Source organism: Coloeus monedula (genome assembly GCF_965178545.1).
Source record: "Coloeus monedula genome assembly, chromosome: 1".
In the NCBI taxonomy this organism is placed as follows: domain Eukaryota; kingdom Metazoa; phylum Chordata; class Aves; order Passeriformes; family Corvidae; genus Coloeus; species Coloeus monedula.
The window spans coordinates 46,973,415-47,001,177 of NC_138781.1; the positions used below are offsets into that span (position 1 = coordinate 46,973,415).

The following is a 27,763-nucleotide window of genomic DNA, read 5'->3' on the forward strand; positions in this document are numbered from 1 at the left end:
AGGCCCAAGAGAGCAAGAGAGTAAGCAGGTAAGTAAAGAGAGAGAGGGGGAGAGAGAGGAATGAGGGTGAAGAAGTAGTGAGAGAGAATGTGTGTAGAGATGAGAGTATAGTAAGAGTGTCTGAAGTCCTGGTTACAATACAATAAATCATCTTCTGTACTGAATATTCTAATTGTCACTAACCAATCTAATACAAGATACAAATCCTATAGCATTTACATACAGCCTATAAGAGTTCTTATATTACCATAGAGTGTTACATCTTAACTTCTAAAAACTACTCTTTGGACCCCTTCTGCTGAGCTAGTAGGGTCTGCTCTGACCCTTGGACCTGCCTGCAAGCAGAGGGTATTGTTCAATCAAGAGGGGATTACTTTCAGTTGGCCATACCATTGTTTTCCAGTTGTTCAGTAACTAAGACTTGGTATCTCAAAGGTGGCTTTCATTTCGATGTCGCTTATAGTTTTCATATTCCCAAAATCTTTTGTCAGGCAATCATATTTATAAGGCTTTCCTGTTTCATCTTCCCCAACATGCTTGAAGAAGCAACCAGAAGAGAAATTATTAAGAAGGGATAGAAAAAGAATGGACTGTGCTGAGCTATATGTAATTGGCAGAACCAGTTCTTAGCAATTCTGGCAGTATGAAACAGGCCTAAACTTCTTTTCTATGTGGTATTGGAGAAATGTGTTTAGGTTTTGCTTTTCTTTCTTGTAGTAAAGGGAGGCATTTCTCTCTGAGCACAAGAAAATGAATACTTGTTTTCTGTCTTCATCAAAATCTTTTCCCTTGACCCTCTTGTTAGGAAGAGATAATGTGCTGTCTGCTAGTTCTAGGTCATTTTCAGGACCCTGTGTGTAATAAAATTCTTGCAGCTTTCTGAATGTGCTCATGCTCTCAGTTATTCAGTTGGTATGTTAATTGTCCCTTTACATCAACTCTTTACTCGTTGTTACTTTAGGAACTATGTATTTCCTGTCCAGGTTTTTCATTTTCTGATACATTTAGTATGTTAGAAAACAGAAGTGCTTTTCAGAAAAATGCAAATAGCCTAGCACTGTACTTCCGGACTATTAGGAGAAGGTTATGTAATTCCTCATGGTTTCTAAGGCTTTAATTTGTATAACTTTTTTTTTGCATGTGTGAATCTGCATAAGGTTTTGTATCATGAATATCAGTGAGTTTGTAGCATTCTTTGCCTTGCATGTTGATAGTCCTGGGAATCATCTGGTAACACATTTTAATCAAGCCACATGTAATGGTCTATACATAAAACTTTGATATACCTCCTAATGCAGAGAAATGTGCTGAAGATTAGACTGTTTGAGAATCTTTCTTTGTTTAACATACTCCCTATCAAATTATTTAGATGAAAGTGCCATGAGATGTGTGGTGTGTTATTTTGGAGGTAGTTATTCATCATAAGTATATTGGCATATACATGTGAGGACAAAAGTTTAAAAATACCTTACAGTCTCTGAAGATCATGGATATTATGTGTAAAATCTTGTTACAGAATGAATCTAAATCCTTTTTCATATGTAAATCAGAAACTCAGAATGAGATCCAGGTTTAAGCTGTCTGTAGAAATCTAATAAAATCGTGAAGCTTCTTTGGAAGTTTCCAAAATCATATGCATTGCTATTTTTTCTTTATACTAGTAGATGTAGATATGTAACATTGAGACTTGATGATGTTGAAATTGTATTATTTTTAGAAATACAGTTGAATGTTTCTTAAAGGAGAACTGATTTGCTTTTGCTTTTTTCTTTTTCTTCCAGATGTTTTGCCTGAATCTGAAAAACAGAGAGATGTAACTGTCACAGCAGAAGTTTCACCTGATTTGGATGAAGAATCTGTATGTACCTGTTAAAAAAGGAAATTACTCTCAGAACATTGGTTTCACATGAGTAAATAATGATTGATCATGCATAGTGATTACTATTTATATTTGTGGGACTGAGCTTCATGGCCCTTAGTTTTATGTCAATTAGAACCCACTTTTATTAAAGATTTTAACTAGAATTACTAAAATTATTTATCTTCTGTCTGGGGACCTTTAGATTCTTGGCTGAGCAAACATAAGTGAACAAGAACTTAGGATCTGGATTAACTTTGTAGTGGTGAGAAGTTGTACTGGTGAGCAGTTGTTAACATTGGGGGAAACAGTAGAAGAACCCTCGGATCTTTCAAAGACAGAATACTCAAACCACTCAAGCTGCATTGTAAGAAATAATCTTTCTCCAAGCTGTCATTCAATATTCTTTGGTGTTGCAGCCTAATTAGTTTATTCATGTTGTGTATGTATGTAGTTTACAAAAATTATTCAAATTAAGATTTGGGAGAGCTTATATTGTCTTTTAAGACTCTTCAAACATTTCAGAACATACTAGGACATCTATTATTAGCCATTTCTGGCCACTAATTTCTGGAAAACTGATTTTCCACAGCTACTTACTGTTTAAAAAATACACAAGGATATTATTCTTTGATAAATGGACCTCTCTAAAATGTGTGCTAGTGTCCTAGTACTTGTCTGTTGGAAAAAGAACAGTGTGACATGGTCTTGGCTAGCTGCAATAATCTCTCACAACACTTAGAACTGTTAGGTTCACAGAATGCTCTAATGCTGCTGTGCTCATTTGCTCAACCTTCCAGATGCAACTGGTCTCTTTCATATGTAAGTAACTCAGTCTATCAATCAAACCACAGTCTTGAATCTTTATCTGCCCATGTATCTTAGTTTCCTGTGTGGTCGGCTTTTCTGTGGGTTCTTTCAGTAGATGTCTAGGAAGGAAAAATCTGGTAAGATACTTTGTGGGGAAGGATCAATAAGCAAGTGTAGGAACGATTTTAGGGCTTCTGCAGTTACCTTGGAAACGGCAGGATTTCCGATGCTACTCCTGCACTTGTGGAAAGATTGAAATTGCGATGTGTGTGATAAAAGCAAAGAGGATATAGACATATTGATTAGATAAGCAAGTGGAGGACCATTCTGTTATTTAACACCGCCTCTTGTGTGTGGCCTCTTATCCAGGAAATCCAGGTGATTTCTGAAAGCTGAATATGATAAGGGTTCTATATCTTTATACCCCTTCTATTGTTTCACGATCAACCACTGGTCGCCAGAGAGCATGACAAGCCAGTATGAAAGTATCTGTCTTTTTTTAGCTGAAAAAGGTGCACAGTGTACAAATGCAAATCCTACTTCTAGAACCCCGAGAGCCTATTTATCTTCCTGACTTCTTAGGAACTTTGGCCCTTATATTGTTTTTAATTTACTCTTTTATAATGAGAAGGTGTAAGTTCAAATCAGTAATTTGGTATTATAGCAGAAGTGAGAGAAATGTTTCTTTATAAGAGTTTAAATGGGAACATTTTCTGTAACTGTACTGACTGACCTGTTTCAAAATGAAATATAAGCATAAAATAAAATTAAAAATAGACCACAAGGTCAAGATAAATTTTGAAGTAGAAGGAATTGCCTACTGCAATAGAAATTAGCAGGAGTATCAAAATGCCCACTAGAATTTTCTTTTGAAGTTTCAGGTATATTTCTGATTATAAGATAGTGTGTGATGATTTTATAGTACATGCTATACTGTGTATATAATATATTGGCAGATTGGAAGTTACCTTTCCCTACTGAATGGCAGAAGGTATTTCCAGAATTTGAATAAATATACAGTGAAAAGTAGTGTGCCAAACAAAACAGTTTCAAATATTCATATATACATCAGAGTGTATTAGTTTCTTATATATACAACATTCATGACCTTTTGCTATCCTTTTTGCAGGCAATTTCAAACAGAGACTTTACATTTTCAGAAGGAACTCAGAAATTTATTTTGTGTATTTTAATCTGTCATAGGAATGATAAGTCCTTTAATGTTAATTCTGTATTTACCAAGTTGATGGTAGGAAAGTAATATTGCTTTTATTGTGTTTTCTCATTCATGTGGAACATTGAATTTACTCTGTTTTCATCTTTTTCTCCACAGCAAGCCATTGACAGTGAGGTAAAAGCAGGGGCAGTACCATCAGTCACAGTAAAGGTACTGTGCCTAACTCAAACAGCAGCATTTGAATAGTGGTGGCAAATTGTAACAAGCCTGTCACTTTCTGTGTGTTTCACTTAGAACATGAAAATGAGTGAAGTTTGAAATGCAATATATACTTAATTTTTTTCTCCTTAGTATGACAAGGTGCCATTCTAGCAAGCCTTCTGCTCCAGTCGGAAAGTGATTGCAGTTTTATTTTTGATAGGCTTACCAATAAGCAGACATAGAAACATTATTCGGATGGAATGAAGTAGTTTTTGATGTCATGAGCATATTTTTTCCAACAGCAATAAATGTTTGGTTACTCAAGTGGGAAGTTTATAATCTTCAGCTGCCTTTTTAGTTGTCAATAAACAAAAATAGGCTTTCTTTTGTAAAAAGACTTACATAGCTTTAGCTATTTAAAAAGAAAACTAGGAAAATCTAACTAGAAAATTTCAGTTTGTCATGAGACCTGGTGCCTGTAACTGATTGTAAAGAAAGTGTGCATTTGCGTGTGCAAGTGTAGGTTTTCCTCATTATTGCCTAAAAAGGATAATAAATTTTATTTCTGACTTTAGGATGATCTTCTAAGAATATCAGTGGAGTCTCCTTTTTGAGAACCTTACAAGTTTTCTTTCTGTCTTGAGTGAAAAAGCTGATGTTTGAACCAGATCCCCTCAAACTAGTGTGGTTTACTTGGTCCAACATCTTTCCCTGCATTTTTAAGTGCTAAAAATGATACAGGATAAAACCATTATTCTGATAAAGTCAGTGATAATTTTATCAAATAAACTATATATTTATATATTTCATAAGATTTTTAATGGGAAGACTATTAATTACCCATTCTGTTTTCTTGTTTATGCATCCTGTACCTTTTAGTGAAACAAAAATAGTAAATGTGGGAGTTACCATGCATTCAATATTTTCTAGAATTTTTTTATGTGATAAGTTCCTATAACTGGTGTATTGTTAAACCTAAATCAATGTTGATGTTAATTATGTTAATGTAGTCAAAGCTCCTAAGACTTGAGTAATTTTATGAGTAATAGTATTCTAAACTGATTTAACCTGGCTGTAGTGAGCTCCTTGGTAGGGCAGCAATGCAAAATAGATGATATTAGATATATGGTCTCTGTCTATGCAGACCATATTCAGATCTCAGTCACCATGATACTTTCATTTTAGATATGAGTTAGGGACACAGTTTTGATATCCATTGGTTTTGCAGTGAAATAACTGTGTCCAATAGAAGCAATGAGGACCACTCTTTATGTTTAGGTGAGCTCTCAGTGTCTGGAGCTGTTGTGCCGAGTACCCTGTATATTGATTTCCTTATTTTGTGTGCGGTAAAAAAATCAAATAAAACTTGAAGTTATTCAGAAGACTATGCATTGCTGTTTGCAGTTAAAGGAAGTGATTTCTTTGGTTATCTTCGATTTTATTCTTCTTGGTTTTTTTTTCTGCTATAGTCATCTAAAAAATGCAGAATTTTATATTTGTTTGTGTTAGAATGAATGCTCATGCCACTTGCGTGGTAGTAACCCTTCAATTAATTCTTTAGCTTTACTTTGTCTTGGGTTAAAATGACAAAGAACGTGAGAAATCCCCTCAGGTTTTTGTAATCTTCAAGTTACTGTATATCATTACTGGATGTGAGTAAATAAGTATTGTAAAATGAAAATATTGGGGTTTTGAAGTTGAAATTTTAAGTTCTTAAGCATTGTTGCTTCAGTGGTCTTTTCAGATTTTTTGCATCTTTCTGTTGGTTATGGACTTTTTTTTTTTCTGCTGTAGAGATTAGTTAGTTGCTTTCTTTAAATACTTCTGTATGTCTCTTGATCTAGATAACAATCCAGAGCAGAGTGACTGCGCAGAAGCCAAGCCTGGCAGTGTGCGTGCAAGCTCCCTTAGCAGTGACCTGTGACCAGTTTGTCTTTGGTGATTTAGGTAAATTATGGCAGTATCATCACAGCTGTTGTATTCTGTTACTTTTTCTGAGGTTGGAAAAGGTATAGTCCAGCTTCCAGTGAGTGCATTGTTGCAGATACACAGCAGTTAAAGCACTTACAAATTGGCCTTGCCTGCACTCCACAGCTTCTAGACACTGCTTGGTGGAGGAAGATGAAGTAGAAACGAATGGAGCTGTTTCCTTGGTTGTGGTATGATGTGTGACAGGTGAAGAGAGGCAGGGTGGCAGCCTCATGATGGAGGCAAAAAAACGCCCCAATTGTTCTGCAGTACTTCTGCTGGGTTGTTTTGTTTTGCTGACATTTCTGTCTGTGTACAAATGGCAGTCTTGATCTACAAACAGGCACAGTAAGTTTGTCTGCTGGGGGTCAGTCTAGAATCTGTTCTCAGCTTAGGGAAAGAGCATTTAGGGATTCTAGCCTTTTTCTAACTCCGTTGGTAAGACTGCAGGTGGGATTGCCTTTAAGACTATGTGGAGCTGAAGATCAGACAAGTGTGCCTGCTGCTTCAGATATATTATCCATGTTTAGTGTGCTGAATTGTTTTATAGGTTATGCTTCAATATGCTTTGAGGCCCTAGTTTGCCTTTTGGAAATGAAGGATTTAAAAAAAAAGCACATACAGTGATTTGATAAAGGTGAACTAATGGAAACTATCATAATTTAGTAGAATAATTACCAAAGTGCTAGAAAATCTATTGCTTTCATTTGGATGCTGCTATTACTTGATTTAATTTTGTATTATTTTTAGAACCAGATTCATCTGAAACTGTGGTCCTGTCTGTCTTTTTGAAGGAGAATTGTTGTCCATCAGAGCTAGAAGGAACTTGTATGGTTTCATATAATATACCAACAGGTAAGCCACTGGAGACTTGAAAGTGATTTGCCTTTTTTTTGAGGCCTTTTTCCTTATGTATTTCTTATAAATGTTCTTTTGAAATATACTGGAGGCAGTAGTAATTAAAGAAATAATGTTTATCTAATCTTCAGTTTTAGTTAATGTTTTGTGTTGCATCAACCTATGTAATTGGTCTTAGAGAGGTAAAATCATGAGCTTATTTCTCGGGAAACAGCTGTAACAGCTTTCTCACTCTGTCCTATCAATTTGCTTCTGTTCTGCTCCTTAAGGGACCACCTCTTGGAGTGAGAAGTTGATTACATCTTTATGACTATTCACCCTTCAGGTTTGCCAACCAATGTGACGATAATGCCTCCCCACAGAGAATGAGATCTGAATAAGCGCTGGGAGTGATTATTCCTCACTTCCTTTTTAACAGATGAACATACTCATTCTGAACAAATAAACTAACCCAAAGAAATAGAAACCAAGGCATTATTTTATAATGTTTTAATGTCCTAGTGATAGAATATGTAAATTTTTCCTGTTATCCATGACCAAAGATCGATTAACTTAGTGTTCTACACACACTCTTGTGAATGTGTCAAGCTACTGAGAAGCTCTATGTAGGCAGGGCTTCCATGTTAAATGCTGCATAAACTAGTTTAAATTCTTTACCTCTTATTGCTTGGCTTTGCTCCTGCACCTCCTCCCCTGTTGTGGTCACACAGTCACCAGTTGTTTCTCAGCCGGATTTGCTGATTTGGTTCACTGTGCAAAGACAGAGCTGTGCCAGCACAAATGGAGTAAATTGGCATCAAAGAAGTGCATGTGAACTTAGGGCTTCTGTGAAAGGTGGTGATCTTGAGTACCTTATCCTATATCAGCACTTTTATGTTAGCATTTTGTTTGTATCACTTCACACTTGAAACATTGTGCTTATGATGGCAGTCTAGGCTTTGCAATGACTGAAATGTTTATTTCTAGAAAAATAATGAAACTCATGTTTCTAAATAAAAGGACACCCTCCCTTTTTCTTGAGAGCCTGCATGAGCAGGTTGTACAACTCCAGTCCCTCTGTTCTGTGGTTCCGACTGTGTATTCCTTGTCAATGAGATGCTGTGCATTCATAACTGTCCAAATTTGTGATGTGGCCTTAGCCAGGTTTTGTGGTATGGCTGAATAGGTAGCACACTAGTGAATGTCTTGGATCCTCTGATTTTGAAAGCTTGGTGGTTTTTTTTTTTTTTTCTTTTGCTGGTCTTGTTTCTGTAATTTCTCTTTGTAAGACCATAAATGAATGTGTTATTTCTTTCAGGTAATACTAATAAAACTTGCACTTATAGTTTAGATATTAAGTTGCATTTTGCAGGCCTTTTGATTAGGGAAGTAAGAAAACCTTGCATCTTGAGTGTGTTTGAGGGTTTATATGCAATTAAAAAAAAAAGAACAAGCAGACATGACATCTAACAGAATTATAGAAAATGAAAAATAAATTTTAAAAACTATCTTTGGTGGTTGGATTTGGAAGAAGTAAAGGAACATAATTTGGGTTAGGGCTAGGATCTGCTAATTTTTTTCATATTTATTTAAATTATTCATCTGAGATAATTCTGTGAAATTACATACAAATACTAGTGTTACTTGGCAGTCAAATCCTTAAGTATAATAGACTAGTAAACAAACTCTAAGTGCTTTTGTGACTTCATTTTATCTGAACAGAGACTGTTTCCTCTTCAGTTTTTTAAGATGCCCATATTTGTGGCCAAATCACTTTTCAGTCTATCGCTGTGGGATTCATACAGCTGAAGCTTAATGAGTCAGTCACTTGGATGGGGTTGCACTATTGATGAATGTGGTCTCATGTCTTTTTTTTGGCTAGTTTTATGTCTTTATGTATTGTCTACTTAACAAATGTGGCTTAAGTTCTTAAAACCCTGTTACATTTCCTGTTTTTTTAAATCTGAGTAATAACTTGTGGTTTTTTTTTTCCCATTTGTCCTGTTGCTGGTCATATGGCAGAGCTCAATCCTGAAGGTGAGTGAATGCGAAAAATGCAAAGTTTTATGAGTGGCAGTGTATGCTGAATAAAACAGATTTGGAAGGGAGCTGTTATTTTGCCTATTATTTCTATAAGATCTTATTATTCTTTGTTTGTTGCTATGAAGGTGTGGATATAGAGAAAAGAAGATCGTAAGGACATTTCTTCGTGAAGCATATTGCACTTTCTCACATGTAACATGGGAGTTTTGCAAAGTATTAAGTTCCTTGTACATTGAGATTGGAAATTGAAAACATTTATTCTTTCTTATATCTGTTTTTCTCCCAGTTTTAGCAGTTAGGTGGCTAAATTATATCTTTGGTGCAACCGAAACAGCTATTAGGCATTTATGCTGTTTGGGCTGAGTAGCTCTGAGAATGATGTCACAACATGTCTTCATTCCAATTCCTATTGGAAACATCTTATTCAAGGCTAAAAGACTGCTTTCTGTCTGAGAATACCAGCAGTACAAAACTTAGTTGAGATTGTGGTAGATACAATTCTTGGAAAACGTACAATTAAGAGACAAAACAAGACTGGAAAATTAGCTTATGTGTATGTAGACTAAAAAGAGAGAAGTTTTGCAGTGTAGTTGTAGATGTGTTGAAAAGGTGCAGTGCTTGTAGAAGGTATTTTATGAACTTTTGAAAATAAATATTTTAAGTACACTTTACTTCACATTTTGGAAAGGTAAAAAAGTTGATTGTCCTAGATTTAGAGATCAACTGGAAGGGAGTTTTCAGTTTTGCAGTTTTCCGAAACAGAAGTTATAGATGTATGTATATTTGAGTCTTATTTTTCAATACTTATGTTCTTTCGCTCTTACTAAGTGGAGTAAAAATTAGCATATAGATAACTGTTAAGGGTTCCCTTCCTTTTCTGCTTGCCAGATATTTCAGCAGGCTTTGAGGTGTTTTACAGGAAATAGATGCTTGAACTGTCTCAATAAGATACTGCTCTTGGCAAGAATAACTATTAACCTGTGGCACGTTTCTGCTACACGAAGGAATTGAAAAAAAATTATCGATAAACTATAAAAATAAGTGTATATAGTTTGAAAGAATACCATTCTAAAAATAAAGATTGGGTTTTTATTTTAAGAAGTATCTAAACAAGATGAAAACCTTATGCTGAGGAGGATATTGCCGAGCACGGTAAACTTTGTAGAATTACCTTTGACAAGATCTTTTTGGGTTACTATGGGGTGCACTGGACTACATAAATTCAGGGTCATCAATACCAGAAGAAATATGAATTCCCTGAATATTTAACATCCTAAATTGGGAGTTCTGAGTTTTAATACTTTTTGTCATGCTCATTAATGTTTCAAACATGATTGAATGAATGCATGAAGAATTTGGAAATGAAATAGTATCCACAGGGCTCGTGACTGTTTTATTACTTTTATCAGGTAAGTGCATAGTATGCCTTTAAATACTAGTACCTTATGAGATATGTTAGACATCATCTGTTTTGTTTCAGATAAGAGGAGAATCCAAATTTTTATTTCCACTTTTTTTTTCATTACAGTATTAAAATTGTGTATCACGCAAAGTATCACAACTCTGAATGAAGTGAGATGTGTTGCTAGATGTAACATCAACAGGTTGAGGAAGCCACACATGGCTACTGCTTTATGTTTCCTTACTACCACTTAAAATTTTGAAATACTCTGAAACATTTCCCAGGAAGAGTTTTCACTGTAGTGATAAATTGTTTTGGCCTTTTTTGTTTGTTTTTCTTAGATGTATTTGTTTTGGATTAATTGTCTAGAAATTTCCCCAGTCTCCTCCAAAAGCTAGAAAATACTTGATTTAGTTTTGATTTGACCCTTGTCTGAAATATTGAAAAGTTATGTTTATGATGAGGCAGACTGACAACAGACTATGTAGAAAAAGCTGAAGCAACAAGAAAAATGTCTTAAGTATAAAAATATAAAAATAAATATAAAAATATATCAGAATATTTTTGCCTACTTTTGCAACCCTAATTTTTTTCCTGTTGATAAGTCTCCATATCTGAGTTCAGTACTAAGATGTTTGTGTTATGTTGTCATCACGAAAAATTTTACTTTTCCCTTCTGATGATGAAGATACAGTTGAATTAATGATACTGAAAGATCCTGGGTTTATTTTCAAGTATTCCTTCAGGAATTTTCCTTGGAACCTGGAGATACCCTAATGTTGAAAACCTGTCTTCAGTCTGAATGAATTTTCTGCTCACTTTTCTCTGATTTTATATTTTACAAGCTGCTATAGAATAGTTACTTGGAGGCATTATCAGCCAGCCAAAACAGCTAGTGAATTAACAGGGAAGAATCTGTGCCTTAGGGTAGCATTTTTTTCCCTGAGATGAGTCTTAGAAGTAATTTTTTCATTGGAAGAGATCTGAGAGCAAGCAAACAAAGTTACTCGCAAAAAAGGTTGCTTGGATGGCTATTGAATGTTTGAGCTCAATTTTTATACTTTCTTTGTATGCCTCTGGGTAGCTATCAGTTTCATGACTTTTTTGACAGTAACTTAATTTATTGTTTCTAAAAATCTGTTTTGTTAAACAAGGTTTTCCTGTAGCTGCTTCAGCAAAAAAATTGTCCTTAAAACTCCCCTAATCTGTCTGCACAAAAGAGCGAGTACTCTGTATTTCATAGCAATGAGCACTTTTGCGTTTTGCATAGAACATACCAGGCAATTGCTGACATGCCAGCAATTTTAAACAATATTTATATCTGAGAAAATTTTTGACACATTCAAATGTGTTTTCTAAATGTGTGTTAAACCTTCTTCTTTTCTCCTGCACCATTCTGATGAAATTGCTTGTGATCATAGATCCCAATACTCAGGGCAGGAGCCAGTTTGTTCAACAGTTCTGTTTTATTATGATGCAATAAGCTGAAAGATAGAATTTAATATACATTTGGATAATAACTTCTGTTGGATACATTCTTTTTCTAAACCACAAACCTCGGACTGATAATATGAAGGTTGCATAGATGTTATTTAAGAGTATATAAAAAAATAGTAAATATGCTCATAAAAAGCATTTAGTTTATGACATTCCTGATGAAAATGTTGATGCTTCAATTCTGTATATGAAGCATTGGGAGTAATCACACAGCTGTTGTTTATGTTAAAGTGGTATTGTTTGTCTAGAGCATTAAATAAAACTAATCTTCATTGCATGTTAATTAGTGTAAATACAGTATGCAGTAGTTTTGTTAATAACTCTTGCTTTCCCATGCATATACAAGTGGTCACTTTAGAAGGTAAATGAAAGTATTCAAATTTAAGGATATTTTAGGTGGAAATCTTAAAAAAAATTAGAATTTTATGTCATTGTGGTTTTCATGCATTCCTTAATCACATTAAATATCTTGTTATACCTCTTTGAGGACAGTGGCATGAAGTATCTTGTATTCTGAATGTGGAAATGAAAAATGAATCTGTGTTCTTTCATTTTAGGAATACCGAGAGTTGCACAGTGTAACTTCAGTCTGCCTTTGAAGTTAATTTGCTTTCCAGCCCAACCTTCAAAAGCAGCAAACCACAAGCTAACTATTGACACCAACAAACCTCCTATCAGTTTTGTCACCATTTTTCCTGGTAGGTTTTTAAATATGAAATGTGTTAGAAGCTCCCAACAGGAATTGTATGTCCATGTGAAGTAATGAGGTAATTAAAAAAGCTCATGTTAGTATATTAAAAAAATGTGTTTTGAAAGAAATGACGGCATAGTATTTCAATAATAATACACCTGGAGTAGTATACCTGCCTCTGGTAAAACTGAAGATTTCTTTACATGGTATAGATCTAAATTTTATGTATGCAGACAATAATTTTACATAAAATAACTTAAGCAGTATTGTAATGGGGAAAACATGGGCATTCATTTAAAAAAAAGCTGGGCAGGGCAAAGCAGAAGTGGTAAATGCTGTATGTAAGGGATACAGTTACTTTGGAGGATGACTTGTGGAGTATTTGATATGATGGTCTGAACCTGATCATATTTAGTAATTTCAGTAGCCTTCTTGGACCAAAAAGAGGACTTGAACATAGTGTTATTTTCTGACATGCAAACCCAAACTGTGTTCTCTATTCAGCATTATATTAAAATAGCATGAAGGAGAAGTTCAGTTCCACTTAGGACTGGAAAAAGAAGAATGAAATTGAGTACGATAAAGTGTAATGTTATGAAAATAATTTTTGCTGTAATTATGTGCTCATAATTTGAGCAGAGGAGGTGGAAGTTACCACAGGAATACTCAGTGGTACAATATGTTGTAATCATAAGCAAACAAATAAAAATTAAGGATGCATTACACAAAATGTTTCCATGCAGGAAATCGATATCATGTTACTGTGCACTGGCAAACAGAGTGCTGGTTGCTGATATTAAATAAAATATAATGTATATAACTCAAAAGTGTAGAAAAATGTTATCTAGAGATTTCAAGAGGAGAATTAAAAGAAAGTGGCTCATTTAGCTTAATAATGCACAGGCAAAATAAATATAGTACAGCTGACTCCAGTAAATATTTTGTGGCTATATCATGGGTCTAGATGATCATATTAGCACAAGAAGAAATTAATAAACAGGGCTTATAAAGAACATGAGAAAATTCAGTCTGGCAGTGATTAAGTTTTAGAACTTCAGATGACTGAAGTACTGGAAAAGTTTGCTAAGAACTGTATGGGCCAACAACTTTACTATTGTATTTTTAAGGAGTAGCTGCATCTCTCTTTTAAAGCTTGTATAGTATGTTTGTCTGAGAACAGTGAGGCAGGCTTTGTTGGTGTGGTTTTTGTTTTTTTTTTTGGTAGCATGATTCTCTTCACTTTAAGGGTAAATATAACTTTTCTCTTAACTGGATGTGCTGCGTAATACTTGAATCATAGCAACTTTGTTTTTTTTTAAGGGTCTGTATTTTGAGTTTTTAATAATGGGCTTCCATTACGGCTAAGCAATAAAGCTTTCAGAACAGCACATTGTATTTTATTTTTAACCTAGGGATGCATTGTTGAGAATACAACACAAAACAGAGGACAAAGGAGGCATTAAAGTGTTGTCATTTCTGTTCATTCCATTTACAGTGATTAAAAAAAAAAGTATGGTGTTTATGATGCAATTTGTGAACAAACTTTGAATTATTGGTGAATGCAATAAAAGTTGTATCTCTTCTCCTCCCTGTTTTGTCTTATTTTGAGGAAAAGTACTGGGAGTAGTGGTGACAAAGAATAGTTTTTAAAAGATGGTATTCTAAAATTAAACCTTTAAAATTGGTATAATCCACTACATGGAATGAAAAGAAAGGTGGAAATGGATGGACTTTGCAGAGTAGCTAGTTTTAGCAAGCTGGATGTTTGTATTGCTCTGTGCTAACAGCTTAAACAAGAGTGGGCTTAAGCATTTTAATGATAATTTCTGCAAAAGCTTTGCATAAATATCTGAATTAAAGGTGTCCTTGCATCTGGTAAAAGGTGGTAATCTTTGGGCTCTATGCTAATTGTGGTTCTTTTTAGAATGTACAGACTGAACCTCTTGGAAACCAACCTTTTGTTTTCAGGCTGGGGAACAGAAGCAGTGTGTGGCTCACATTCCACCTGTGAATGAATGAAAGGTGTACCAAACTGCTGATATTTCTTACTTTTAAACCCTAAGAAGGGAAACAATCTCATTCACCTGCTTGTGCAAAGGTTGATATAGTCCTGGCTATGGATTGAGGTTTGCCAAATGCCAGTGTCAAATTACAGAAAATGGTATTTAACTTTCTTTTTCAGACTTTGTTGATCCGTCTGAGGGTGACCAGGCAAATGCTCTGGGATTTGAGTTTTTAACTGGTTCAAAAACCACTCTTCTTGCTTCAAAAACATCACGTAAGTTCTAACACTATTAGAGTAAAAGAAGCCTGATCATCAGTTAGAATATGTACAAAATGAGAATGTGGATCATACAAAGGATAATCAGTGTTTGCAAATTAACACAGGAGTTTCAAAGTGTTAACTGATGGTTTCTTACTTCCTCTCAAGTACAAAATTGTGTAACAAAACAAAAAGTCGTATTCAAAATATAGTACACTACAGTGGCAGTTCTCTGAAGAAATTGGATTTTCTCAAAGTTTTTAGAAATGTTTTTATTCATAAGCTAATACAGTCATTATAATAATGGAAAAAAAAGGTCATCTTTTCTCAAAGGAATTTCAACATCTGTGTTTGGAATTAGTCACCTACTGAAATTTTTGAAAGGGATTAAAAAGCAAGTTTCTAACTTTCCACTGACTTTCAGTAATCCTTGACTTAAATTAGGCACCAGACCCTACTTGCTTCTCTACGTCTGAGTAAATGCCCATCTCTTACCGTTAGATGCCTGTATATCTTTGTAAAAGATTATGGATTCAAGATCCTTCTTATTATGTTTACAGAGTGTATGAACATACATGCAGATATGCTATTAGCTGGTCCAGTATCTCTTGTATTATAGAGCAATTTGTGAATTAAATAGTCCTGTTCCAACCACCTGAATTTGTGCTCTTCGAAAGAGATTAGTTCTCTTAATTTTCAAGAGTATGGTCTTGCTCTGTACAACTGCTCAACTTGCTAAATTCTTTCTTGTCATGTGCCTTGGAACCAAATCAGTTCAATTGTGTTTAGCATTTTCCGTGCCAGCAGAGCACAAAGTCTTCATTTAATACAGCAGACTACAGATTGAAAAGCTAGAAAAGCGATTGTGCACTGCAGAGGGTTCAGTTGGAACACTCTGTGAATGCTTTGTGGAAACTGCTTTGAGTGAAAAATCACGATTTGGTTTGTCAATGTGGAGTTTTTTCAACACAGAGATAATCGTCCTTACTGTTTTCAGAAATCCGTGTTTGTGACGGGCTATATAAATATTGATGGGGTCATCTGTGAGCTATGAGATAATATTTAATACCTTTTCTAATGTAATAATGTATGTTAAAACCAGAAACCATCTGGAGAGCAATTTTTATTGTACCAAGAATTGTTTTACATTTCTAAGGATCAAATCCATCTGTATCGGTTTTTTGTATGCACTATTTACATGCTGTTTAAGTGTTACTTTGTTTTTAGTATTTCTTTGAATAGTAGGTCTTAAACAGTTTTAAATAAACTAGATATGCAATGATAATTTTTAAAAACTAAACAATTGTAAGGGTTTCTAAATAACTTTTTCCTGGATTGCAGTTTTAATCTTTGATTTGGACTTTGTTTTGCGTACTTGCTAAATCTGATTGCTGTAAGGACAAATTTGTGTCTATGTAATGAATATATTTTAGTTTCTACTGAAGGCCATAGCTTTTAATTTCACATACCCCTACCCCCAATCCTCAATCTTTTCCCCTCAGGTTTGTTTATTCACCAGCTAGGAATGACGCTTGCAGTCTCAGAATAAACTTTCCCACACTGCTTTACTTGTGAAGTTAACTTTACAAAGGAGCTTTACAATATCTGTTTCTCTTAGGGTGGCTACTCATTTACTGTGTATGGGAATCCTAACTTTAGAAAACAAATGAGTGGTATGATGTCACTTTCTATGTTAGCAGCCAGTTTCCAGCATCCACTTCATGCATTGGATTGGGTTGGTTAGAGAAGGTCTTAGGGGAAATTCACTTATTTGAGCTGCTACCTAAATAAAGCTTATTTAAAGATAAATATTTGTAAAAAATAAGTCAAGCATAATTCGGAATATTTTTATGAACAGAGACTATTGATAATACAAAAGCATTTTTTGGTAGAATGTCGTGATGCTAAAATGATTGTGCTTGACTGAACAGATCTTCTGTGGAACTAATGAATGTAGATGAAATGATGTATTATTTGGTAGGTACTTACTCTGGTATGTAACACTAAGCTTATACTTTGTAAAAGTGCTTATGTAGCATTATAATTGGAAATGTTCTTCAAAAAGAAACCTGTATGTGTAGATAAATTTTGACTAGAAGTAATGATGTTTCAGAAAAGTAAAAGAAGTTTTTAAGATCAAGCCTTATTTCTGGTTTTCCATGAAAGGGGTTTATCATGGACAATGGAAGAAGGCCTCTTTTTCCAATATTTCTTATCAAATGGACCTTAAGTTCTGAATGAGGAGAGCTGCATGTAGCAATGAAGGTCTTCAGGTTCAGTTGGGTTTCACTGCTGAAGCTGCAAACAGGAGCAACATCTGTTTTCATGTTAGTTTTAAATTGTATTAGCTAATCCATTTTGAACAGTGTAGTAATTGAAGATATTACTTCAACTCAAGACTGCTGCAAAGAAGCCCAGCCTGAAGTACATCTTGACAGAAAATCTATATTATAAAGTAGCTTGCACCAGCTAGATTAAGACTTTAAGGCGGATTTTTTGGCTGAAATTTTTAAAAGTGTCTTTTAATGACAGTGTAAAGAAGACTTGACTGCTAACTGTGGGTGGTTTTTTTTTTCTTCTGGTGTGGGTTTTGTAGCTGAGAAGTGAACTGAATCTTTGAAACCTCCTATTGGCAGAGCAGCCATTCCTAATGCAGGTTGTGCTATTTGGACAGCCTGTTGTAGTGTGAAAAGACCTTGTAACCTATTTAATCTGTTGGTGCCCCTCAGTTTCCTGCTTTTCTGATTGAGAATTTTCTGAAAATCTGTTACAATTTTCTGTAATGGAGCTTATTTTAACAAAAAGCTAATACTAGCTGCTTAACCATGATAAAAAACATGGGATGAACAGAAGCACAGTTCTTTTTTTTTTTTTTTTTTACTGTATTTCTGTTTAGACTATGTGTTTAGTTTAACTACAGATTCTCAGTTTTATAACATTTCTAAATCTAATTTGTTGTTTTTGAGAGTTGGAAGATCACATAAAGCAAATGATTGCAATGGTCTCTGCTCAGGCCATGGTAAAATTAGATTGTGTTTGTATTGACCAACAAACAGTGTATGGAAACTAAATGTGCATTTTGGAGGAAATTAGTTTTGTCCATTTTAAACCATTAATGTATTAGATATGTCAATTATAAATAGAATGACTGTTGATTTGGCCTGAAAACATCTGAGCTAATTTCCGTCAAGGAAAAATCACTTAAGACAAAGTATGATGATACATCCCAGTAAGTCCGGCCATTACATTGTGAGTGTTTAAAAAATGGATATTAGGTTGAATGCTATCTTTAGCAGATGGTGTTCTTTTCTTTAACAAGCATGTTTTAAAATAAAATTTGCTTCTTTCCTGTTACACTGTAAACAGAATTTGTCATTCTGTATTCAGTGAAATACGTATCCTGGGAATTATGCCAGTGGTAATGTCAAACAAACTTGAATTACTAATGTTGAGAAAATTTAAAATAAGTGCATTCAAGTTTAAAAGAAGTCTGGTTAATTTGATTTACTGTGGACCTTTTTAACAAGGGCAAAAAAAAAAAGAAGGATTTTGTGCTAAATCCTCATAGCTGCATTTCTGTCTATCCTCTTTTTGTTAGTTATTGGCAGATGTGTAATGAAAGGATGTTAGGAACTAATGTTTGAAAATGCTTTATCTGAAAAAATTAAAATTAAAAGGCTGCTATGATTTTCCACAATGTTTTTTTCAACATTTATCAGTTAATATTAGTTACTTCTGTTAATTGAACTAATATTAATATTAGGTAATTCTGATTTCCTAGAAGCTGGAGAGAGGATTATACAAATGTGAACTAGAAGTAAAATCTCACTCCACTAGCCTGCTATTTTGAAAGTCACTAAAATCTGATAAGTTAAATGAATTTGCTGGGACAGATAACACTAACTAAGAGGATTTGTTTTTTCACTTCAGTATATATTAACACTTTTCATTTCTACACTAAGTCATTTTTACACAGTTGTGGTATGTAGATGGATAAGAATCACCTTCTACTAATTTTAGTTGTATTTAGGGTGAAGCATAGCACTATCAATAAAATACAAGTGTTTCTTTAACACTACTGAATGTGCACATCTTAAGAAAATCTCATGTAGACTTTGGATGCAGTTAACAAGTTCAATTTGTGTGTTAGTTAAACTGTTGTACTGTGAATTTATGTGTCTGAAAACTGTGTTTATTAGTCTGGTATTTGTTCTTGTACTCAAAGAACGATACAGGATTCAGAGTGATCAGTTGGAAGACCTTTGGCTGGTAACAAAAGAGCTCATACACCGACTAGAAGTATATTTCAAGAAGCAAACCTGCAAGGATTTTGCTTGTACCTTTTCTGGTTCAATTCCCCTGCAAGAATATTTTGAACTAATTGACCGACATTTTGAGGTATGTTACATAATACATGAATTGCTAATGGTCGGCTAGTTTAAAATTGTATGTTAGTGCAATGATTAATCAGATTTTACCTATAGTATCACAGGCATTTGGCTTTCAGAAAATAGAAAGTTGTATCTAAGGGAAAGTCCCATCAGATTTTAAAAAAACTGCCCTTGTAGAAGTAGCATTGGAGGCTCAAGGAGGTTTGCCAGACCAGAAATCAGAGAAATGTAATTACTTTTTCCTGTTTGGCTGTGCAGGTGACAATGGAAAATCTCCAGTGGTTCAGCTAGCTTGTAGAAATAGCTAATAAAGTAAAATATATGCATTCTTTCCCCCACACCTTTCCTATAAAAAAAAAATAGAGCATAGCTATTTGAAAATTTCTGTTAAACTTGTGTATTGGGCAAAAGCAGCAACATATGTATGCAAAAATGAGAAATGCTATTGGATGTTCTTTCATGCTGCTAGATTTTCTGTAAGGTGGAGCCATCACCACACAGAAAGATGGAAGTTGTCACTGGGATTTTCTGGGACATTTTGAGTGGTCAGCTTAGATCCTGGTCTATAGCTCAAGCTCTTGAGTAGTTATTCTACTGTCTTTCAACTAATTTGAAAATAAAAAATGCTGATGTTTCTTAAGTGACTGATATTGTAGAAATACCTTAAACCTGGGCTTCTGTAGATTGTATAACAAGCTTAAATACATTGAAGTTCCAAATACAGGTGTGATTTCTGGGATGCTAATTTAGACTCTAACTATGTTGCCGCTGGCTCTTTTGACATTTCTGAAGTTTTACTGTAATTATCTGGTCTAAAAAAAGTCAAATGATCTATTAAAGGCATTCTTATGCTTCCATCCCTGTTAGTTTGGGAAGCTTAGGAGAATATTATCTCTCTTTTGGGAAGCTTAGGAGAATATTATCTGAGTTGTCCCTTACCTGAGATGTCCCTTTTTTCCTACTACTTCTAGTAAAAATTCATAGTATTTCTTTTTCCCTTAGCACCCTTGAACTGTTTTTCGTAATCATGTACTGACAGAATGACATTTGCAAATTTAAAAATATAATATGGTATGTAAATTTATGAAACTTACTTTTTCTGTTCATTTTGGGGTACTTTTGCTTGCATTTGGAAAGCTGTGTGTTGTGCCATTTCTTCTGCTAGTTATAGCATGTCAGCTGTACAGAGGTATCACAGCTTTTTAAAAGACTCATCTTTAGTCATTTTTATTTTAGAGGCATATACTAGAAAGCGGTGATTAAAAGAAAAAAATAGGAATTTTTATTATCTAGGCACTTGATGTACAATGTTCAATGTTTTGTGAACACTTCAAGGAATTTTGTTGCTGTAGCTAATCAGTATACATAAAGGCAAAAAGGATTTAACTTCAGAAAAAGACAGTCATTCAAACAGTACAGAATTCAGTACTTCTATTCATGCTAAGGGAATACTAAGGGAATAACCATTTACCTTCTACTGCAATGAATATCAAGTCCAATGCACTGTACATGTGTCATAAATAGCACACCAAACCAAGAAGACGACTTCATGTCTTGGTAGTGAAATTCCATTCTTGTTAATAGGCTTCTTGATGAGATATTTGTGCATTTTCAGAGGTTATTGTGGCTGCTGACAATTAGTTTTGATTCCAGTGGCAAATGATAATTCTTGAAAGTGTTAAGCTCTACAAGGATTGGGAAGTATGAAACTGGCATAAATGACATCATATTTGAGTATTACACTCTGTCTCAAAAATTTTCCTATCCTTCTCCCATTTCATTTGGAATGTGCATACATAAATGTATATGACCCTTAACCTGAATTCTTGAAAACCCTTAAATTGCAGCTACGTTTGAATGCTGAGAAGTTTCAGGAGCTGTTATCTGAAAGGGCTGTACAGTTTCGAGCTATTGAGCGGCGACTGCTGACACGATTCAAAGACAAAACTCCAGCTCCTCTTCAACATCTGGACACCTTGCTAGAAGGAACATTCAGAGAGGTCAGTACAGTTTGATTATGAGCCTAGCCTTTCTTTATCTTGTTGGTAAAACCTAGCTTAAAGCATATAAGCTATGCTTTCCTGGTTACATTTACCATCCAAGAGACCAGGAAGCAGTAATTTGTTTAACCTAATAGTCCCTGTAACTTTCCAGATGATTTGCAATAGTTTTATTTAATCTGTGACCACAAAATCTTTACTCCCGGGTCATACCAGCTTGACAGCACATCATTCTTTCCCAACTGATGTTGATAGTGTAAATATTTTATAGTTCATGTGAAAATATTTTATAGTTCATAGCTTGTGTAAATATTTTATGGTACACTGTAAACTGGTGGAATGGTTTGGCTGGTGTAACATTCACAACAAAATTGTCTGAGACTGACCATGTCCTTCCTATGGGGATTTATGTTCTAATCGTTTCAGAATGTTATAGCTGCAGAACAGTGTTAAAAAAAATCCTTCCCAAAGCATCCCTGTACTGGACAAAGAATAAACCAGTTTTTCTTCCTGCCTCAGCTCTGTGTTGCTTTAGAATGACATTTTCATGATATGTCCCCTTGTTAAAAAGTTACTGTATGTGCTTTTTTGTGCTTTTCTTTTGGAGGATCTGATTTTACTTTCTGACATGCCTTGTTTGAGAAGTTGAGTCACAATTAGAGTCCTTACTGGAAAAAAGACTTACCTTTGTGCAGTGTTGTATATCACAACAACTAGAATCCAAAGGTGTTAAGGAAAAGTATTTCCCCCTACTGTTTCATCTAAGAAAACATTTCTTTAAGTTAGAGAAAACTGTCTTTCCATGTATGCTTATATGTAAGTCAGATTTGCTTTTATTCCAGTCTGTACTGAGTTCACAGTAATATTCCACTCTTTGCTGAGTTCACATGGGATGATTTAAGTTTGAAAGTGGGGATTTTCAGGTTGCTTTAATAAATACTAGGTATTGTGGTAGATGGGTTATTCTTTAATGCTTTGAAATGGCATGACTAAATAAGCCTGAAAAAATAACATAAGTGAATTTCTTGGGTCTGCTTTTGCTTTGTAGAAATTTCTGCTTTAAACTTGAACAACCAGGATGCGCTTGACAGTTTTCTTACGCAGTTGATTTGAAAGCTGAATTCTGAGAATATGGCAAAAGTCAGGTTGTTGAAATGGATGCATATTGCCAAAGCTTATTTTTGAAAGTCCTTCAAACCAACATTAGATGGGTGCTTTTCTTAACATTGCGGTTGTAGGCTTTTTGAATTGGAATGGGTGTAGTTGAAACAAGAATGAGGAAAAAGAATTCTTTTCAAAGAACAAATGTTTACATTTTTTCTTAATTGTTTAAACTTGGTAGACCTCTTGGTAGATTTCCTTTGTAATTTCTTTTCTTTGTGGGAATCCCCTTCCAACAAAGAAATGTTGTTATCGTTATTATAAACAAAGTGTAGTAAAATGGTGATTGCCATAGATACCTCACTGCTGCATGTGTTGTTTTGAAAGTGAGAGCTGTGGTAGGGTTTAATATTGACTCTTCTGTGAGGATGAAATGAAATTGCCCAATGTTGCATTTTCTGTATTAGAAAAGACTTTGTATTTTTAAAATTCAGTATCATATTCTGTCTTTATTTGAACAAGTATGTCTAATGCAAATAGTTGAGGTATTCAAAATATGATAAATGTGTTTTCTGAAAAGGAATAATGAGGCTGGGTAAATATGAGCAGAATGAAGTCTCAGTCCAAAAAATCTTTTAAGCATGTAGCTTTTTGACATTGAAATAAATATGCCTTTTATTTTCTTAATAATTATCTGAAAATCCCGTCTCCTCCCTTATGTAAAATATTTTTATATTGAGAAAAAATTGCCTTGTTTTAATCTCTCATTTTTCACTAAAGTAATTGTTATGTACAAAGCTAAGCATGGTTTTGTTACTTCTTACATTGTGTTTTGTACTCAGAAGGGAAATGTCTATATTTTGGTTTTGTAGGGTATTCCAAAGCTTTTCGTCTAGAACAGGAAGGGGTTTTCAGTTAGTGAGTGTGTGATTTTATTAATCTTTTTAACACAGAATCTCCAGGAATTGGGCACTGTATGAATTACATTCTTAGTAGAATAACTATTATGGTGTAGTTTTTTTTTTTTTAATTGACGCTTTAGTAATAAAACCTCTGCAAATCCACAGGGATATAAAGATACCTCTTATTGGTGCCTGTATTTCCTCACATCAGAACAGTTATACAACTGTTTTTATGAACAACCTTTTAACTACAAATCAAATAATGAATATTCAACTCATGTAGTTTCATTGCCTGGGTGTGATAAATACCTACCTTAAACGTGTTCTGTATGGTTTCTTTGCCCACCTGCAAATTGTTACGTATTTCTGAACTGATTGAAATTTTACAACTAAAGTAGATTCTAAATGTTCATTTTCAGTTTTTCTCTTCAAGTAACAGTTGTGTTTGTGTGGTATGTAGGTAGACGTACAATGTATGTCAAAGTTATAGATGTCAAACTGGAGAAAATTAATCAGCTGCATTGTATTCCCTGGTAAAAAGCATTTCTAGTTATGAAGTAAATTTTTGCATTAAGCCTTGTACACTACCAACAAGGCAGGCTGTATTTAGTGCCCCAATAAAATTACTGGTTGGTCTGTTATAAGGAAACTTGAGCTTTACTTTCCATCTTGACAATAATGAAATGTGTAAGCAGGCATCAGTGAATACTTTTGGTTTTATAGTCCTGTTTAAGATTTTCTTCTAGAATTTGACTTTCTGAAGTAATATTTTAGATCTAAATAGATTGAAGTGAGTATTAACAACAGTTAACAAATAGTGACATCAGGTGTTCCGTTCTGGAAGGAAATGGAAAGCTAGTAGTCTTGTACATTTGAAATGGGAAATGTTATTCTTATGATCTTTAAGGAGGATTTGTAGGAAGGTGCTATGAAAATAATGGAAAAATCAATTTGCAATAGATGCTATTTATATGCCTATGAATTTCTTGATCTCCTAAAAAAAGTTTAGCTAGCAGTGCAGTTGGACATGCTACTAACACTTGGTCTAAGAAAGGATTTTAATTAGATACATTTAAAAGCAGTTGAATGGTAGTTGAGATTCCATATATGTTTTCTAGTTTAAAGGACTTCAGATATGAAATGAGACTGCGGCAAAATTTTATGGTAGCTGTTGTAAACAGCATGTACTTTGTATAATGCTCCCCTGCTAGAGACATGTTATTGCTTGAAAGTGCAGTTTAGTGATCTTTTATGTCTACAATGTGTTTTCTGTCATAATAGAAAAAAATATTCATAGTTTGGCAGTAGCTGCAGGTTCTTGCCCTGAAATCATAATTTTCATGCATTGACTCTTGGCAAACATTACTTGGATTTCCAGGTACAAACTGGAATTAATAAGTGTCATAAAATTGAGATGCTTCAATTTCTCATTTCAACCCACATGGATTTTATCCTACTGAATATAAGCAATACTAGCTGTAAGCTGTGTTTAACCCTGTTTGGAAGCCTACCACAGTTACATTCTTTTGGGGAAGGAGGAGGATGAATTTTAAATATGGGGTGGAGTTCTCCTAGGGCACTAACTATTCTTTAACCAGTTTTAAATACTTAAAACATGAATCTGAGACAAGATTGAGCAGTTCCAGTTTACAAAAAAGAATGTAACTACAAAGCAAGCACTCCTGCCTTGCATTGCTTCATGATTTGTCTTGCTTTTTCTGACTTTTTTTGTAATACAAACAGATTTTCCCTATATCCTCACACTTCCAACATATATAGTGTAGTTCCCTTCCTATTCTTTGATGGCATTGTGCAGCAGCTCAGATTTCCCCATGTTCTGAGGTCTCTTCATCCCCACCCTATAAAACCACTGCCTTTCTTATGCTTTCTAATGATGAGATCTTATCTTTTACCCTTGCCCCCAGCATCACTCTGACAGTTTCTTACTTGTGCACTGTCAAGCCTGTGCACGAGTTGGTGCTGACTGGCAGCAGCCACCTACCCAGAGAAAATGAATGATGCCCTCTGTCTCGGGAAAAATAGTTAAGTAGTGTTTCTCCCCTCCCAGTCTGCTAATTAAAAAAAACTTATCGAGGAACTGAATGATTTCTGGCTCTTCATGTTACTGTAAAATTTTGTGTGGTCATTGGAAATGACAATTACTAGAAATGGACTTCCAGAACAAATATGACATAAATAGCCAGCACAGTTCCATAACCTTAGACATCTAGACTTAAGAACTATGTATTTTCCAAGCTGGGTCTTTTTTTATGATCAGTCATACATTTTAGCTTTTTCTTTAGGTACTTTATAAATTTAAAACCATCTTCTATTAGTGAAAGGACCTAGCACACTTTTCTAACCAGGACTAATGCTGAAAATTTGCTTCCTTTATCTTCTACTAACACAGCTCTTCTTCTGTGTTCATCTTATTTATATTAGTATTGAATAACCACTCAGAAATACTTGGCTGTAAGGAGTAATAAGGTGATTTTCAATGTGATTTCCTGATCCTACTCAGTAAGCAACTGGAAGCTGTCCAGAATATTCTGCTGTATTTAGTACATGGTTTGTATTTATCTTCACTTACCTTGGTCTTGTGTCTTGTAAGTTCTGTATGTGAATTGCATCTTGAAGAGATAAATGCACATGGGAATTTTTCACCTAAAAACTCTTCTTGAAACAAGGGGAAAAGCTCCCAAATAGTCTTTCTGATTTCAAGAGGTGCTCATAGGTTTTTCTTTTAAGGTAGTAGGAAATAACACAATTCCTACAGATTTTTTTTTTTTTTTCCCAGTGTAACTTTCCTCATCTATTCTCCCTTCTGGAGAACATTTTACCATCAGTCTGTTAGAAGTTGTCAACAAACACAATTGCTTCCAGGTAGAGACACCATGACTCCTCATTTAGAATGAAGAAGGCAATTCCATCAGGAGGATCCATTTTAATTCTTTACATGGCAGTAAACTGTGTAGGAACGTGTTGCCTGTCGCTGAGAAAGCTTTATCCACATGTAAAGGTAGCCATTTTCCTTGAGGTCTGTGATGTGAACTGTCCCTTGCATGTACAGTCCTGGATGTTAGTTGGGGATCTTGGAGCATTCAGTAGAGACTTCTGAAGAAACAAATGAATTTTTGCAAAGGATTTGGAAGCCAGATGTCTCTAAATGAATGCACCAGTTCTTTTAATTAGTAACATTACAGGAATTGTCCTTCCTCTTTCTTATGGAAGTTTTGAAGAAAGGTGCATATATTTTCAGAACTTTGTGAACTTCATTACTCAGCTGTTTCTTTGACATAGTCTGATTTAAACAGAAAGATGGACTATTTCATGTTTTTGAGATGAAAATTATGCAACTGCGCTATGAATGGCAGCTGCAAAAACTTAGGACTGGCCCACGGTTTTATGTTGCAGCACAAGATTGATGCTGAAGTGTCCTTACTTTTTTGTTTGTTGTTTTTGTTTTTGGTGTTTTGTTGTGTGGTTGGTTTTTTTTTGTTTTTTTTTTTTTTTTTTTTTGCAACTGTTTGGATCCTTTTGGAACTCCTCAATCCCATGTCATTTTCAGAATGACACTGAGTAGCTGTACTACATGACAGGATCTGTTCTGGTCTTAAAAGTTGATGTTTAGGTAATCAAATCTAAAGCTACCTTCATGGCATTCTTCTTTTCAAAGAAAGAAAAATATTTAGAGCAACACACAATTAAAGCATGCAAGATCAGATTTGCAGCTCAAAGAACATGCAGCTCATGTTCAACAGTTAACTGAATTTTTTTTATTCTTTTAGAAAAGCCTCCAGAAGAAGAGAAAGCTGTAATACAACAAACTTTCAAAACTAAATTTATGGAGAAAAAGAAAATCTTTTCATCCCTGAACAAACTTAGAAGGTCAAGGGAAGTGCACTAAATATTTATGTTTCTTGATATTTCAGCAGAATGTGTAATTAATCTAATTTTTGGACAAAGCTTAAAGGAACTGAGTTAGAATCCCTCTGAGCACATCTTACTTAACCAGACAATTGGGAGGAATTTTTAACCCAGTGTTGCTGATCATGTGTGTTATGTCTCTTGTTGTGGTTTGTGATTAGGCAAGAGTGTTGAAACCTTGTCAAGCACTATTTTATGTATTAAAATACTGTGTGCTGGTTCTTGCCCATTTTATAGCATTTGACAGTATCAGGCAGAGTTAGTTTCACATGGAAATCATTACACTATTGAGAGAACTACTTGATACCAAATTGTACCTTCCAAATCACGTGACTTCCTCTCTGAAATTTTGGCACTTCATATAAAAACCAGTTAACAGTTGATGCATATCTAAAGGTTAGCGTATTTTGTTCTCCTCGTCTAACACTTGTGATCACTTTTCAGAACAGATCATTAGCTGATTTAAGCCACCATTATTCCTGAGAGCCTGGTTATAAGGCATGGGGCTCTGGCCCAGTGTCCAAGTGCTTGCCTTTTGCTGGGGTTATTGTCACACATCTGGTTCACTTGTGTTCAGCATCAGCTAGATATGAATGTGATGCCATCTGGAGGCTTTACACCTGTGTCAAAGTCAAACAAAAAAAGTACTAATACACCTTCCCATAGTACTGTGCTCATGTAGCTATATGGCTCCC

At 34.6% G+C, this 27,763-nt stretch overlaps 1 protein-coding gene across 1 annotated transcript in view; it reads left to right on the top strand.

The window, feature by feature from the left end:
- The window catches only part of BBS9 (Bardet-Biedl syndrome 9), a 286,626-nt gene that overhangs the window by 55,252 nt on the left and 203,611 nt on the right, over positions 1-27,763 (top strand). Inside the window, exons 11-19 of the mRNA XM_082287559.1 lie at positions 1,782-1,858; positions 4,002-4,055; positions 5,891-5,993; positions 6,765-6,869; positions 8,874-8,888; positions 12,351-12,491; positions 14,667-14,762; positions 18,973-19,145; positions 20,986-21,138. Coding sequence (XP_082143685.1) covers positions 1,782-1,858; positions 4,002-4,055; positions 5,891-5,993; positions 6,765-6,869; positions 8,874-8,888; positions 12,351-12,491; positions 14,667-14,762; positions 18,973-19,145; positions 20,986-21,138 — 917 coding nt within the window. The remainder of the gene's footprint in view (positions 1-1,781; positions 1,859-4,001; positions 4,056-5,890; positions 5,994-6,764; positions 6,870-8,873; positions 8,889-12,350; positions 12,492-14,666; positions 14,763-18,972; positions 19,146-20,985; positions 21,139-27,763) is intronic.